The sequence below is a fragment of the Monopterus albus genome, unplaced genomic scaffold, assembly GCF_001952655.1.
Source record: "Monopterus albus unplaced genomic scaffold, M_albus_1.0 scaffold417.1, whole genome shotgun sequence".
Lineage (NCBI taxonomy): Eukaryota > Metazoa > Chordata > Actinopteri > Synbranchiformes > Synbranchidae > Monopterus > Monopterus albus.
In genome coordinates this window covers 7,814-24,715 of record NW_018128297.1, presented here as the reverse complement: position 1 = coordinate 24,715, position 16,902 = coordinate 7,814, and the positions used below count along the sequence as shown (strand labels likewise).

General features: G+C 42.5%; 2 protein-coding genes across 2 annotated transcripts in view; one reads left to right on the top strand and one right to left on the bottom strand.

Moving 5' to 3' along the window:
- Positions 1-1,244: 1,244 nt before the first annotated feature.
- Positions 1,245-10,127, top strand: flvcr1 (FLVCR choline and heme transporter 1). The gene is made up of 10 exons (XM_020586611.1): positions 1,245-2,661; positions 2,997-3,141; positions 3,768-3,908; positions 4,406-4,473; positions 5,045-5,148; positions 5,715-5,825; positions 6,040-6,145; positions 6,438-6,549; positions 6,640-6,707; positions 9,185-10,127. The coding sequence occupies exons 1-10, from the start codon at positions 1,957-1,959 to the stop codon at positions 9,275-9,277; spliced, it is 1,653 nt and encodes a 550-aa protein (XP_020442267.1). The 5' UTR covers positions 1,245-1,956; the 3' UTR covers positions 9,278-10,127.
- Positions 10,128-13,520: 3,393 nt separating this feature from the next.
- LOC109951882 (cytochrome P450 2K1-like) overlaps positions 13,521-16,902 on the bottom strand; it is a 4,640-nt gene continuing 1,258 nt past the window's right edge. Inside the window, exons 2-3 of the mRNA XM_020586617.1 lie at positions 14,391-14,532; positions 13,521-14,309 (exon numbers count right to left, since the gene is read on the bottom strand). Of these exons, the coding sequence (XP_020442273.1) occupies positions 14,122-14,309; positions 14,391-14,532 (330 nt within the window). The 3' untranslated portion in view covers positions 13,521-14,121. The remainder of the gene's footprint in view (positions 14,310-14,390; positions 14,533-16,902) is intronic.

Below are 16,902 nucleotides of genomic sequence, written 5' to 3'. Positions count from 1 at the left end.
CGGGATGGGGTCCAGGAGACCTGTTGATGATTTAGATGAAGCAATTGTTGAGGTCAACTCAGAGAGATCTATAGGGGAGAAGTAGTCCAAGTATAAATGAGGTCTTACAGATGTTTCTAAAGCCATTGTAGTAGATGGCACATCTGCGAGAGCTGTGGGAGTGGTCCGACCAATTTTTTCTCTAATAGTTGTGATTTTATTTGTAAAGAAGCTCATGAAGTCATTGCTGCTGAGATCTAAGGGAATGTTAAGCTCAACAGCACTGTGGCTCTTTGTCAGCCTGGCTACAGTGCTGAAAAGAAACCTGGGGTTGTTCTTATTTTCCTCAATCAGTGATGAATAAAATGTGGTTCTGGCACTATGAAGGGCTTTCTTATATGTTATTAAACTATCTTTCCAGGCTATGAAAAACTCTTCTGACTTAGTGGAGCGCCACCTCCTTTCCATTTTTCGTGATGCCTGCTTTAGGGAGCGGAGCTGCGAGCTGTACCACGGGGCTAGCCTCCTCTGTTTCACTACCTTCTTTTTCAGAGGGGCAATGGTATCAAGTGTATTACGCAGGAAGGCTGCAGTACTATCAACAAGATTATCGATTTGTGTGGGAGTAAGGTTAAGGTGGCCTCCTTCCACTGTGTTGGCAAACGGCACTGAAGTAGATAAAGATGGAATTATTTCCTTAAACTTGGTAACAGCATTGCCAGATGGACATCTGCTGTAGTGGAATTGTTTCCCACATAGAGTATAATCCATTAATGGAAATTCAAAAGTTATTAGAAAATGGTCAGACAGAAGAGGGTTATGGGGAAAAACTATTAAGTGTTCAGTTTTGATGCCATATGTCAGAACCAGATCAAGAGTGTGATTAAAACAGTGAGTGGGTTTATTTAGTTTGAGAGAAGCCAACTGAGTCTAATAATGAACAGAATGCATTGTTGAGGCTGTCATTGTCGGCATCTACATGAATATTAAAGTCGCCTACTATGATTATTTTATCTGTACTAAGCACTAAATCAGACAGAAAGTCTGAGAATTCACTTAAAAACTCTGAATAAGGAGCAGGTGGACGGTATACAATAACAAACAGAACAGGCTTTTGAGTTTTCCAGTTTGGGTGTGAGAGACTCAGGGTGAGACTTTCAAATGAGTTATAACTATGTTTAGGTCTAGGGTTGATTAATAGGCTTGAGTCAAAGATCACTGCCACGCCACCACCTCGGCCTGTGTTTCGAGGGATGTGACCGTTACTGTGACTAGGTGGCTTTTTGCTGTTTTCATTTCCTGGAGCTTTATTTCAAATTTGATTTTAACACTTTTGACGTATTACCTAAGGAACATTTTGAATGTTTTACATGTCACTGAGTAGCCTGCTGTCTTTACACTTTGGTATTTCTACTTTTACATCCGAGTCCTTCTTCCACCACCAAAATTCAATAATTCGTTTTTTATATGGCCTATGAATAGATTTTGTAATATCATCTTTAAAAGTGGGTCTATTGCAGTTATTCGTGACAGAATAACATGAGCCATTTAGTAATTACGTTGAATTAATGCTATTAATTTTCACCTCATGTGATGGGTAATAATAGGCCAACACCCTGAAAGTGAGCGAGCCTTCCTGGCAGGGGCTCTGGCTGCTCTGCTATTGGCTCATCAGCATCGGAAGTCCGCATGTCGACGAACTACAGACAGAGACCAGAGAGCGACGCACAATTACGCGCGCAGCCTCAGAGATACCGTTCACACTGGAGCCTTAATGATAAGTAGGACGCACTGAAGGGGTTGTTTTACTATGTATCTATTCCAAATCCGATTCAAGCTGTAGTCTCGTCGTTCACGTGTTGTAAAGCATCGTTGCTGCACTAGTAACCGAATGAGGAAAACGCTCCGTGTTGCGTTTCCTTCCTCATCTGTCGACTCAGCAGCGGAGGAAAGAAGATAAAGGGACAAACGAGCATCATGGTTGCCGGTGAGCTTGTGCAGGAGCATCTGCGCGCAGATATCGGCGCACCTGACGACATCACGGTCGGCAGGAAGGGTCCGCAGCTGGACGGAGCAGCCGAGCGATACGGGAAACCGTCATACGGAGTGGCGCCTGCGGGCGGGGTTGGGGAGACAGACTCCGACCTGGAGCAGGAGAAGGAGCTGCCGCCGGATGAAAGAGAGGCGATGCTGCCTAACGGAGGAGGAGGGGAGGCGGATGAGGAGGGAGGGAAGGCGCTAGAGACGAGACTGTACTGGCGCCGCTTCGCCGTGCTGACCGTGTTCAGCCTGTACTCCCTGGTGAACGCCTTCCAGTGGATCCAGTACAGCATCATCACCAACGTGTTCACCCAGTACTATGAGGTGACCAGTGACAAGGTGGACTGGCTTTCCATCGTCTACATGGTCGTCTACGTGCCGCTGATCTTCCCGGCTACTTGGCTGCTGGACCGGAAAGGTCTGCGGCTCACAGCCCTGCTGGGCTCCGGCCTCAACTGCATCGGTGCGTGGCTCAAGTGCGCCAGCGTCGGCCGCGAGCTGTTCGGAGTCACCTTCACCGCGCAGGTCATCTGCTCCGTGGCGCAGGTGTTCATCCTCGGCCTGCCGTCCCGCATCGCCTCGGTGTGGTTCGGACCCCGGGAGGTTTCCACCGCTTGCGCCACGGCCGTGCTCGGAAACCAGGTCAGCATGTGCACGAGCCACAGACCTAAGATCTGTTTTGTATTGTGGTTAGTGTGAGTACGTACTGTAGCCGACTGAACAGAGTAGATGAGGAAGGAGGAGGAAAAGAGCCAATAGAATAGAATGATGTAGATATGTAGTTCAACAGTACATTGACTTTAAAGAGCAATGTAATTCAATAAAATATACTTTGAGCCCAATAGAATAGGAATGCTTCATTACTGAGTACAAGGATGGTATCACTCATTTTAAATGTGTAACATGACAACAGACACAATCAAACGGTGTTATTAAACTTTAATATCTCTCCATATGTCTATGTCGCCTGCTCCTAGTTGGGAACAGCCATAGGCTTCCTCTTGCCCCCAGTGTTGGTTCCCAACACACCCAACGATGTTCAACTTACAGGGCGCAACATCAGCATCATGTTCTACGGTACTGCAGCTGTGTCCACTGGCCTCTTCATCCTCACGGTCATAGGTACACACCACAGACACACACTCAAACACTGCCTGGCCTCATGGGAAGTACAGATAGGCAACAGGTTAAGGGAAAAACCTGAGTAAATGAGTGGAGAAACAAAGGACACAAGGGGTCACTGACTGGTCTGAAGAGGATGACCATGATGTGAACCAGACGCTGTGGCCTTCCCAGTCACCAGGTCTCAGCCCAGTTGAACAGCTACGGGAGATGTTGGAGCGACGTGTTAGACAGCGTCTCCGCCACCATCTGGAAGAACAGTGTTCATCCCTCCAGGAGAGTTCAGAGACTTGGAGAGTCAGTGCCAAGGTGGAGTTGTTCTGGTGGCACGTGGCGGCCCAGCTCCTCACTGAGATGCTTTATGTCGGGTTGTCCTTTCACTTTTCACCCGTCATTTTAATGTCCAGTTGGGGATCTGGATTTGACTTTAAAATTAAAATTAGAATAGGATTAGCCTTTGGTCAAGGAAAGACCTGTGGTTAAGGGTTAGGGCTTTCTCAACTTTGTAGGTTTTGGGGTTAGTGGTGGGAGAAGACAGTGACACAGTCATGCATTTACATTTTAGACCTGCAGGCAGCGTGTGATGGGCATGTTGACCCACGCTTTACTGCTTCTGTTTCCTGCAGTCATTAAAGACCGCCCTCCCCGGCCTCCCAGCCAGGCCCAGGCCGTCCTGCCAGACTCCCCTCCTGAAGATTACTCCTACAAACAGTCCATCCTCAACCTGATGAAGAATAAAGCCTTTGTCCTCCTGCTCATCAGTTACGGTACAAGTATAAACATTTATAGGACATTTTTAAACCATTTTCCACCCCACAGGGTAATTTTAGTAACAGTAAAAGACACTTCATCTTGCAGATTACCATCAGTACAAGAAACGGTAAAAAGCAGTGATTGACAATTTTCATGGAAAGATCCTGGAATAAAACAGTTGGGAAAATGGTTGTTTAGTGAAGAAAGTTTCCTTTTCTTCCTACTTTTTGTTTAGGGTGAGAAATAATGTAGTGACTGCTACTGTCACTGCACTGCAAGGACTGGTACTGCTTGTGCTTTCCCCACATATGCTATATCTACAGTATATTACGTGTATATCTGTATGACTGGTAATGAGCGTGAGCCTTCCAAAATGGCACATTTACCCAAAATTCAACATGACACGACGACAACTTCACATTCTCCATACTGCAGATATTACTGTCCTTAACGGATATTGGACTTCTTACTCTGTTTCCATTAGTAAAACTGACTTTCTGCCTGTCTGCAGGTATAATGACTGGTTCCTTCTACTCTGTCTCAACACTTCTCAACCAGATGATCTTGGCCTACTATGAGGTAAAGCACAAAGAGCTGAGACTTCATGAGTGAATGAGAAGAAACTCTTTCATCTCATGAGCCTTCGTTTCCTCACTGCTGACTTGTTCACCTGTTTTTTTTTTTTGTCAACACAAATGTAGCGACAATAACAATGGTGGCACTAACTGTTCCACCTTAGCTAAACTTAAACCTTGTAATATTAAGACACTTTTTGTAAATGAGTTGTGTCCATTCGAGTTTAAAATGTACACAGAAGCAGGGGGATGGACACTGAATGGAGAACGAGGAAGAGAGATAATGAGAGAAAAGCTTTGGTGAGACATGGGTGGATTGTCCGTGGCACTGAGTTCATTAGCTGCTTTCACGCATGCTTGCTGCCCACCATGACACTGCCAGCACACACAGATACACAAATGTGCACGAGAAGCCAAACCCCTAGAGAAAGACTCCCACCAGAAACGGTGTAAACCCCAGCTAATCCATACATACCTGTGAGGGGAAACCGGTGTTTCTGCTGAGAATTCGATGAGCTAAAAGGAGCACAAAAGCCATTTAGTCAGCGCTTTGTTTCCTCCTTTCCTCTCCTCAGAATCAGGAGTTGAATGCTGGGAGAATTGGTTTGACGCTGGTGGTGGCTGGGATGGTTGGCTCCATCCTCTGTGGCGTGTGGCTGGACTACACCAAGATGTACAAGTAGGCAACACACACACTTCTCCAAACGGTTAAAATCTAGGCTAATTTCTTCATACACTCACATTATGTTGTTAATCTAATAATCTTTCTTGTGCGTAGTAAGACAACACTTTGTATTGCCTTGTTACTATAGACCTCATAATGCAGTAATGCCTTCTGTGATCAGTCACTGGCCCCAAAGTCTGGCTACCTCACTGCATGGCTATAAGTATAAGGCCGCTTTGAGATTACACTCGTGTGTACTTACTGATTACGTCAGTTGCCGTGTAGTGTTTCTGAGTCACAAAACAAATCCTCCACCTGGGAGGGTGGCTGCAGTATAATGAGCTTGGAGGAAGCAAAGAGAAATTCAACCCTGATGCCACCCAAACCTGTCCGGCTGGCCCACATTAGGTTCAGTTTCTGCTGGCAAAGAGGTTTTGTCAGTAAAAACAGAGGAAGAGGAGGTCAGTTTGCCTTCAGGGGATAATGACGCAAGTATTTTCTCTAACTGATGAATGAACGATTGTCACTGAACATAAATAAATGACTCAGTAGCTTGTTGTGTTTGTGCTGCTGTTTCCCAGGATGACGACTCTGATCGTGTACAGCCTGTCTTTTCTGGGCATGGCGGTCTTCACCCTCACTCTGGACCTCAGCAGCATCTACTTGGTCTTTTTCACTGCTGGAGCTCTTGGGTATGTTATGTCTGTAGACTGCAGCAGTATACAGGATATATACACAGAGCTGTGTGCAGCAGCTAAGCAAGGATGTACAGGATTTTACCTGTTCTGGATCTGACAGGTCTGTTTACATTAGAGGCTGTAATCTCATGTTTAAGCAGAGCAGACAGATTATTTGATTTATTGAGTCTCTACATTGTCATTTGTTAATGCGATGTCTCGGTCTCAGGTTCTTCATGACCGGTTACTTGCCTCTGGGCTTTGAGTTTGGAGTGGAGATCACCTACCCAGAGTCTGAAGGAACATCATCAGGACTCCTCAATGCTTTCGCTCAGGTATGATCCTCACAGTAAGTGAATTGCTGATGGGAAAGGCTGTCCGAGGAGCAGCCTCTGCTTTGCATTTTCAGTTGAGAGAAACTTAATTAAGAGAATGTGCTGCTTGTTTTAGAGCTCAAAAAATGAGGTTGCTGTTTTTGGAGCTAAAGCCTATGGAGCTTGTAGCAGATGGTAGAAGGAGTGAAAACCTTCTGAAGTGATACTACTGGTAATTTGGGTGATAATTAGATTTTTTTTTTTTACAAGTACTACAGCTCTGTAATGTGTGTGTGTGTGTGTATGTGCACAGATATTTGGGATCATTTTCACTCTGATTCAGGGCAAACTGACCACAGTTTATAAACCACTGGCTGGAAACCTCTTCCTCTGTGCTTGGATCTTTCTTGGAACACTGCTCACTGGTAGGCTGTCCGTGCGGCTGTGTGTGTGTGTTCATTTGTACACATCTAAACAAATACTAGAACTGTCATATGTGTTCATGTTTGTTTCAGCCTTAATCAAGTCAGAACTGAAAAGACACAATGTCAACCTGGGAGCAGACAGCAACCACCTGCAAGCTGTAAGTGTTTAAAAATGACACACAAACACACCCTGTGGGGAATGTCTGCCGCTTTGTTCCCAGAATGCACCAGGACGTTTACAGTTAATTTAATCCTTTAGCTACTTTGCACAACAGTAATTACACTTTTCATTTTCACACCTCAGTCTGCTCTGATGTTCATGTATGAACCGTCACCACCAGAAACAACTGATTGTTATTTATTAGAATCATAGGGGCATGGGCGACTTGGCAAGCTGCACAAAATCTGTTTATTAATTGGATCCAGGAGCTTCATATGTCAAAATGATCTGGCATCAGTGAATTGAATAAAGATGTTCTTTGGTTTTAGTCTTTTTTTGTTTTTTCTACCGGCTGGATGCTGGTGTTCGTAGAACAAATGAAGCCCATTAGAAAGTATATGAAATATACCCAGAATTGTTCATTTTCCCTACTTGGCTCTACCATTTTCTTTTCCTTTATGTCCCCTTTTCATTTTCGTGTAGACTGCCCTTTAGAGAGGACAGAAGCGTCCCTACTGTGTTCAGTACTTTCCTCCCACTAGTGTCCCATCAAGTGACCAAGAAAGATTCTTGAACCTTTTCCCACTTTCCCTGAACAGAATCTCCTTTTTCTCTCTGCATTGGCTCCATATAAATTGTCCTTCTGACAGAAAAAGCTATAAAATCTGACCTTTCCACCAGCTAATTATCTGTAGTGATTTCTGATGGTGTCCTGCAAAGCACCTTCAGACAAGCCAGGATATTAATTCTCTCTCAGGGCTCCTCAATCAGTCTAGATTCTTCCCAATCCTGCTGCGTCACGGCTGAAGTGCCCTTCACAGCCTTTCTCTTCCTCCTTAGCTCAGAGGTTTCCAAGTTAAGCTTCAGCTTTCCTAAGACATCACACAAGCAGTTTTGAGGTTAGCAAGATGAATTAAGGAAGTTTTTCCTTCTGGAAATAAATCAAATGAAATAACTGTAGGTTATTTAACCTAAAGTTTACGCTGTTCTGCAAGGATCTGTATCATGTAACAGGCTCACTTCTTGAAACCACAGTGTCCAATTTTAATTTTTACTTTGGCGGCATAGGGAATGCAAAGTTGCCGTCATGCCGTGTTGAATTGTGGGTAAATGCACCATTTTGGAAAATCACCCCTTTTATACATCATAGATACACACATCACATGCATCTATAAGTTAATTTTAAAAAAAGTACCATCCCATATGGCTACATGCAGTAGCAGATGTTTCAGCTACATCCAAATAGCCACTTCAGTGTTTAGTTTCAGCACAGGCAGGACAGAAATGGATTCATCTGCAGTGTTTGTGCTATCTGCTGACAGCTACTAGCTAGTGTTAGCTCCTGAACCAGGAGCTAAGAGTTGCTGCGATCAGGGTGCAGAGTCATTTTGCAGTTGTCGCTCTTGTAGACAGGATCTCTAGGTCTGCTACAATTTGTTAGCTAGGGTTAAACAATTTAAACAACATTTTAGCCAAAAAACCAAGAATGTATGCAGGTAAATACAGGGCATATCTCCCAAAATGGCACCCCTGTCCCAACATTCAACGCAGTGTGATGATCCTTCACATTCCCTGTTAGTGACTGTGGTACAGAGATGCTACATTAGAAGCAGCGTAGACGAATGGAAAGACAGCAGCACAAGGCTGCAGTAATTTTCACCAGGCTTGATTCATCAGGATAATCTTAAAGATGCTGTAATCACAAGTCAGCTGCATTTGTTTTTCAGGATAATCTTAAAGATGCTGTAATCGCAAGTCAGCTGCATTTGTTTTCTGAGTGCGCAATTTGTCCTACATTTACAGTAATCACTGTGAAATGGCTGTGAGAGCTGTTGAACACATATGAACATTACAATCTGCAAGCTCACCACTAGATGTCACTGGATCTCACACACTGCACCTTTAAGTTGACTTGGTGCGTAACAGATTTCTGTTCCTGTGGACTGATTCCAGCAGACACGAAGCAACATTAGAAATTGTTTGGAGTCATATTTTGAATGTCAACAAATGTAAATCTAATACTCACTTTACTTCGACTGTTTATTGTCTCTACCAACTCCTGAGGGAGATATCTGGAGTGTTTTGATCTGGAACCCACCCATTGAGTGTGCTGTGTTTAGATAATAACACGACCTGCCACGTCTCTCAGCTCCCACAGCTTCTTCGGAACTAAAACCATGTGAACTACCCAGTCTGTTTCTCACCTCAGGTTTACTTAGCAAGGTTTTTTTTTGGTGGATAGGGTGGAGAGGCTTTCAGAACATGAAAATTAGAAACAAAATACCAGTAACATCCCTGCAGGAGGTGAATTTGTCAAATTAGGTTGATATTATTAATTAGCACCTCGCTAGTTCCATCAGAGCAGGAACCACTCAGTGTTGATGTCTGATTCATTTCATATGCTTCTAAAGCACATTGAGCGCTTGGGTTGGTGTTGCTGATTGCTCTAAATATATGTTTCTTACTCTCTCCTAGCTTCCTGTGGAGCATCCTGTGGACTGCCCTTCAAAGGAGAAAACCAACGGGGTCGAGCTGAAGCCGTCAATCTCCCGTGAAACCTCTGTATGACTTTTCCAAGTCAGTGAATTGCAGCACAACTGAGAAGGTCTCTGTGTTGCCCTGGGATATGTGTTGGCACTGCACTCCATGTGACGTGCCTAAAGGTACACGAGTTTATTGCCAAGCATAAGTCATTGATAATTAGGAAGGTGGATTTGAGCCAAGTCACATCAACTATGGCCACAGTGGACTCAGGCCTGGAGGGTGACCGACATGGTACAGAGGGCGCTGGTTAAATATCCACCCACTGCTCCTCTGCAGAAAGATCCAGGTCACATGTGCACCCAGACACTTACAGAGAATTACCACCACTTTACAGAACTTCATGTTTCCTCCTGGAAAGCTTGTTGTTGGCTGGTAAAGTATGTAAAGCACTGACTTGTAGATGAAGCTTCACTGCACTTCATTTGTATAGTGGCTGCAGCCTGGCAACCTTGGTTTAGTTACTGTATGTAAATCTGGTTTCAAAGAAAAAGGTGGTAAAGCAAGCTTTTAATTCTTGAATCACAAAGTTTACTGGAGGTGAAACAAAATATCCCAGAGCCGGGCCCTGAACCACAAAGCGAAATTCGTGGTTGATCCAGCTACCTTTTGGCTCACCCCAGGTTGTCCAGTACCACGAAGCTGTCTCACTTTTAACCAGGCTAGATCCCCATGGTAACTTGTGCTGCACGGCTGACCTGGAGCAGCTTAACTTCAGATGACTGGATCAGAACCTGTCAACACTCTGAGCACTAACCAATCAGATCACCTGACCTACTGGATCCTGACAGAGTCACAGTCTACATTAATGTTTGATTTGATTTGATTTATTCTTTCAAGCATATAAAACAGTTGATATATCAACACACATTTTTACACACAATCCAATATCAATTTGCTTATACCTAGTACATGCTTGAATGGAGTAGGAAGAAGTCAGACTTATCCAGTCTTACCCCATGACATCATCTTACATCATTGGTTTGTGATAAGTATTAAACCGATATTTCTACAGAGCAGTCATATCATCGTGCTGTTTCAGACTTTCTGGATTTCTAACACACTGAGGGAGTCTGCAGCCTTCATGATGATCAACAACAAAAGCACAAAGATTATTTGATTACGGACTGAATTCCTGACTGTCAGTGTTTTTACAAGCTCCATCACTGCAGCTCAGAATAACATGAGGGGACTAAGTGATAATGGCCTTTTATTAGAACAATAATCCATACTCTGCTAAATATTGATGATGATTATAAATGAGCCTCTGACTTGAGGCATAAATCCCCCACCCCCAGCCCCCTGTCTTCTCCTTTGCGCCCTGGCAGCACAAACTGTTTGATTTTTTGACAGCAGTTTCTTTGTCATCAGACAACGGAGGAAAAACTGCTTCACTCATGGTGCTGTTGCTCTCACTTATAATTAACTCTCTCGGTCACACATGTGTGTTCGTAGCCTGATGGGAAACCCCAGATTCAACAGAGCCAGTTGCTAACCTGCTTCGTGGTACCAGTTATCCAGGACAGCCAATGTTACGCACAGTGAAGCTAGATAACCCCAGGAGAGCCAGAATAAGTAGAATTTGCTTTGTGACACAGGGCTCTGTTCTTTTTGCTTTTTGTACCCAAAGGGGCAGCATTTCCTGAGTTTACTTGAATTATCCTTTGATGATCTGGACTGCAGTTGTAAAGCACACTGTCAATTTAGTTATTTGTGCATTTGGTTTCCTCTTGACAAACAACAGGGGTTATGTCGAGTGAACTGTGCTATTTGCTCTGAAATCTGTTTTGAAGGTGCTTTGGATTTGGAAAGGTGACGTAAATCGTGTTTGTGTTGCTTCTACCAGGTCACATGCATTTCAGACAGGCAGCCCATTATTTTGAATGGGTTGCTTTATTCCGCTTTCCCACTAAAAGGCCTTTAACTGGCCTCTGACGAGATTCCAATTGCCGATCGACCCGGCTCGACTCTCCAGCAGGTGAGGTTGTTTCCCCTCTGGTACGTCACATTTGACATCATGACATTGGTGATGTCAAATACGCGCGCCGGTAAACGGAGTCGTAAACAAAGCAGCATGGAAGCGAGTGAGACGGTCTGTGCTGTTTCGTCATATTTACTTTTGTTCATCTTCAAAGTATAGAAACTCTGTGTAGACTGAACCATGTTAGAGAGTTGATTGAACGAAGACGGATGGAGTTTATGGCTGCTATGGCAAAGAATCACAGAAATGATCAACTGAGGAGACAGGCCTTCATTACCTCCTTGTTGGCAATTGCTGAACTGATGACGTGCCAAGGCAAAGCGGATAACGACCCACATCAACTGCAGAGTCATTTGTCCCACTGCCATCAAAAGCCGAGGTGTCTTACATGGGTTTTTTTGGGCAGTGGTAAAACCTATAAGGTCTAAACAAAATTGCATGAAAGGTCTGAAATCAATCCCAGGTTTTTATCAGTTTTCCTTTTTACATTCCCTTTCCTCCCCAGAGAGGGCAGCTACTTTGCTGGTCTGACATCAATGTAATTATAATAGTAAATAGTAATTGTTGAAGCTCTTGGGTTTTTTTTTTTATCCAAGGTCCTGTTTTTAAATTTATTTTGTCCATCACGATTTTTTCTGAAGTTCAAATCTTACTGTGAAATAGTTTCAGACTTGATCGTGACAGTACCTTAATTTGGCTTTGTCTAATAGGCTTAAAGACATTGATGACACTAGAGAAACAACTATCTGCTGTAGTAAAACTGGTCATCTTCTGTATGTGATATACTGTACTGTACTGTGTCTCTAGTCCACACTGCTTGTTTAGTTACTACAGCTAAAGACCCACAAGATGGCGCTGTTCTTCCACCATGGCTCCATGTTTCACAGGCAGCAGCTCCAATTAGCACTGGCACAGATTCTGAAGCATGTTGTAGATTTAAACTCTACTTTTTAAGTTTTTACAAATTATATTTTAATTTTTTTAAACCCATGGTGGAAAGTAACTAAGTGCATTTACTCAGGTACTGTACTTAAATACAGTTTTGAGGTAACTACCTCACTTTACTTGAGTATTAGCAGTTTGACTACACTGTAGTTAAGGGGCAAATATAGTTTTTACCCCACTACAAAACTATAGCAAATATTTTGGCTTTTATTTTATTTTCTACCCTTTACGTTTGTTTCTTAATGGACCTGTAACATGGTAGAACGTTAAATCTTCTGTTTTGATTCTTTTTGGTTGAAAATATTTATTTGGTTCCTTTGTGTGTAAAAATGTAGGGATGTTTGTAGTATTCTTCTGGTTTCTTATTCTTGGCAAATGAAGATTTAACTGTTTTTTTTTTTATATAAACCTTTATACAGCACTGATGTCTTGGTTGTAAAATGTTTAGTTAGACTGTTTAGCAGATAGCACTGAGGAAAATGATGAAAGGGTTAATTACATATGGTTCTCTGGTCTGAAAAGAACTGACAATTCAACTGGTTTAAACCAAACATGCATTTGTAAATGTCTGTTCAGTTTCATGTTCGGTCGACCTGCATCCTGTTTTCTGACTTTCTCTACATGAGCAAAATAGATTTTACAAGTGAAATACTGTGTTGCACTATTGAGACTGCTGCTGAAACCATTCGTGTATTAAACCCGTTCAGTCTGTTGATATGCGCTCTCCACTCCTGCTTCTACTGTGTCCAGATCTTTCATTCAGAGTTTGTTAGTTTCTGGGGTGCTCAGTGTGTTCATGTTTGTGGACAGAGGAGAGCTTGTAGTTCGAAGTGCGACTGTTACAGACAGGTGACAAATGGCAGGAAAACCCAACACAAAGCCACCAGAACAGCTCCAGTGCACCTCGGGCACTGACTCTCTAAGTCTCTGTGTGGTGTATTATGATGGCGGAGTTGCCGTCTAACACTTGAATTAAAAACTCACAAATCTGCTTCTCACATACAAGGACATCAGACACTGATTCAAGAGAGTTTGATATAAGGTAACTTGTGTAGTCTCTGCCAAATTGTTGAAAATGTCTTCCTCTGCCACCGTCCAGTTCTCTTGAGAGCAAGCGAAAGTTACTGGGGTTGTCCACAACATGAACCAGAGGATTTCTGCAGAACTAAAATCACAGAAGACTGCAACATTTCCATTACTCTGTACTGTGAGAAACAGAAATAAAAGTTAATTCTATGTCAGTGGAAAAACCATTCATGTGGTGTAAACCAATTAACTAATATGTTTTGTATTTTGAGGCTAAGCATCTTGATATTTTAAAATACAAACTTTTTACCAGAGAAGAATACTGCACAGCATGTTTGTTGAATCATTTTTACTCAGAAGACCCACCACAGTGCACACATGCAGTGCCTATAGCATACATAATGGTAAAAGCACACACAGACAGTAGGTTAGTCCAGCAGATATGACTGGACATTTCCTAGAAAGAGACATGAAATTTTGTTTCTTCCCTATGATGTCAACCACATTGACAGTGGGCATCAATAGAGAAGTCACCTTTCACCACTACAGGCCTGGACATGATCTCAGAACACCAATTACTCTATATACAGTAGATTTGTACTCAGCGCTCACTGGTGGCCAGAAGCTGTACTGCAGTAATACTGTTAATAACCCTTCTTCCCTGCTCTGTAGAATTAATGAGGTGCTCCATTAAAAGGCGTTATTGCATCACATATTTGAGAAACACTACTGCACATGATGGGTATGAACAGTGTGCACACCTTGTAAATCACTGTGTGGTTTGCACAGTACAGCAGAATGTGGTGTAACACTATGAATTTGAAATTAGTTGCATGCACAGTATCTGAGTTGCTTAGTCATATGAAATTACTGGAGGATCATGTCTCAAATTACAGTGAACTCAGGTCACCTCTCCTCCTCACAAACAGGAGACAGCGCACAGTTTGTGGGGTAAAGGGTTGAGACTGAGGCCAACACGTGGGGTCAGATCCAGTTCATCCTCTGAAACTCCCGGCGGGGGAGTGAAACGGAAGTGCTGCAGGAGGGTGGTGAAGAAGATGAAGAGCTCCATCCTGGCCAGACTCTCTCCAAGACAAATCCTGTGACCTGCAAGAGACGACAAAGGAAACACTTCAGCTAATGCTTGTATACAAACAATAACTAGAAGCAACACTTGTTCACACAAACCTGCAGAAAAAGGCATGAAGGCATCTCGCTTGACAAACTTCCCGTCTTTGTCCAGGAAGTGGGCAGGATAGAAGGAGTGTGGTCTCTCCCACTCGGTTTCATCATACAGGACAGATGTCAGGAGAGGATACACTGTGGTCCCCTGTGCAGAAATACACACAAAATCTTTTTTATAATGCAGGAAAATAACATTCTTTCAATGTAAATAAAAACCTTTCCAGGATCCCAGCAACACTGTACTCATCTCACATGTTGTTTCTGAACATGAAACTATTGTCTTTTAAAAAGTATCAAGTATAAATGAATGAAATTAACTGTCACATGAGCTAAGCAATTGTCAATAAAATTAATATTCAAGGAAAAACATGCCACCAGTGGTGGGTAAAAGGATCAAATATATAATTAGAAAACATCTTTTTTATTATTTAACATATTTCTTACTCAGTGAAAACATGTCTTTACAATTCCTTTGGCATGTTGAAGCTGAAAGATATTAAGTCTTTTGTGTGTCAGCAGTAGTTAGTGAGGCAGTGAGCTGGACAGATGCTCAGGGATCATTATTAACCAGAGTTTAAATATGAACAGCAACTTGTTCAAAAGAGTCCAAGGCTGAGCCAGGACAGACATTTTATCCTTGTTAAGATTTATCTACAGTCGATCAATTTCCTGCTTGCATAGTGTTTGCAAGAAACTAGTGCCAAGGAAATGTTTAAAAATAAAGTACAGCTCTTTAGGTATTTTTGTGGTGACTTCCCTCTTTCTGAGGTCACTTACATTTCTGGAGAATAGTTGTTAATTCACATTTCTTTTCCACTCATGTAATTTAGAATCCAGTGCTGTTTTTACACAGTTTCTTCAAAGATCGTTGACTTTTCCATGAAAACCTGCAGCATGTTGCTTCAGCTAAACATTCCACTACTATTTGCATGGTCCTGCCTTACATACTTCTATATTGATGAGAGCAGCAGCTGGTAAACAAACCTGTTTAATAAATATGTGTATCTGGGGAAGGATAGTACAAACACATCAACACCTTAAAACATGGCACAAAAGTAAATCTGACTATGATTATTTGTAGAGAATCAACAACCAGAACCCCTATGTTTTTTAAATTTTTGACCCCTTTTAAGTTTTTTTTTTTATTTAAAACTAGTGTGTAACTTTTATCAAATATTCATGTTGTAGAAATCTGCTCTAAAATGTGTCTTAGTGTGAAGAGGCGCTGTCGAAGCCTCCTGTGACCCAGACTCTAAAAGGCTTTGAGCAGGATTGACAAATCAGAGATTATTTCTGCTTGATCAGTGAGTTTTGTTGGATTCTCATTTATTGTAATTTCATAACAACAAATATCTGAAGAGCTGGGCAGACTGTGGTGGAGCCGAGTGGAGCTGGGACTGGGAGTGCTGGGCAGAGCAGGTGGATTGGTTTGGAGTTTCAAGCTAGGCCTACCTTAAGTCAGGCCCGGCCCTAACCAATTTGGCGCCCTAGGCAAGATTTCAGGTGGCGCCCCGTTGCATCGCAGTAAATTCCACTGCTAGTGTATATACTCATAAGAAACGTAATAGCTTTGTCTTGGACATTCTTTTATTTAAATAAAGCAATTGCACATTCAAAATACTTAGAAAGAATTAAAGAAACAAATACAAAAAAATGAACTGAACATATGAAATACAATATAAATAGCTTACATAAAGTACCTATTAATACTCCCAAAATAAAAAGTGTAAACAAGTGACATTAACTTAAAAATACAATATAAATACGGCACTGTGCAAAATAAGATATTAAAGAAACGAGTAGGCACAAAAAAATACAAGGATTTAAATAAAAATAAAAAGATGATCTTACAAAGACCTCTAGTGGTGTTTTTGGTACTGCCGTAACTTAAAAACTACACCATCACCTCCTCAATCTCACATAACCTGCTACAGCTTTACTCTCCTGGTTTTTCTTGCAGCAAAGTCATCTACTGTCAGGTTTGGCGTGTACAGATGCCAAACAGAGGTTGTGGTGAACTCAACTAGAAAACCAGACGAACCGAGGTAGGGACAAGTTCTTTACTTGTTGTAAGCAAAACAACTAACACAAAGTCCAGGATATCAATCAGGTCGATAAGACAGTCCAGGGTCAGCGCCAGTAAACAGGTATTGCCAGGGGATCCAAACTCGAGGTTTCAAGGGGGACTAAATCAGAAGGTTGGTACACTGCAGGTGATCAGAATCTTGGAGGGCATAGGCAAAAACACGATGGTCAAAAACAGTAATCCAAGGTCAGAAACAGAGAGTCAGGCAAGGTATAAATGCTGGAGCGTCAGAGCTTGAGTCTAGAACAATCTGGCAGTGTCTTGGTGGGAGGACGCTGCCTAAATAGAAGTAACAACAGGTGCAAACAATAAGGAGCAGGTGAACTAATGATGATTAAATAAAAGGGCCAAAACTGAGGTGAAACAAAACAGGAAGTAATGTGAAAATAAAAGCATGACAGGAAGCAAGAGGGGCAGGAGCGTGACACA

Coding starts and splice junctions, on each gene's coding strand:
- flvcr1 (XM_020586611.1), top strand. CDS start 1,957: ATGGTTGCCGGTGAGCTTGTGCAGGAGCATCTGCGCGCAGATATCGGC. Junction 2,662..2,996: donor CGGCCGTGCTCGGAAACCAG/GTCAGCATGTGC, acceptor GCCTGCTCCTAG/TTGGGAACAGCCATAGGCTT. Junction 3,909..4,405: donor CCTCCTGCTCATCAGTTACG/GTACAAGTATAA, acceptor GCCTGTCTGCAG/GTATAATGACTGGTTCCTTC.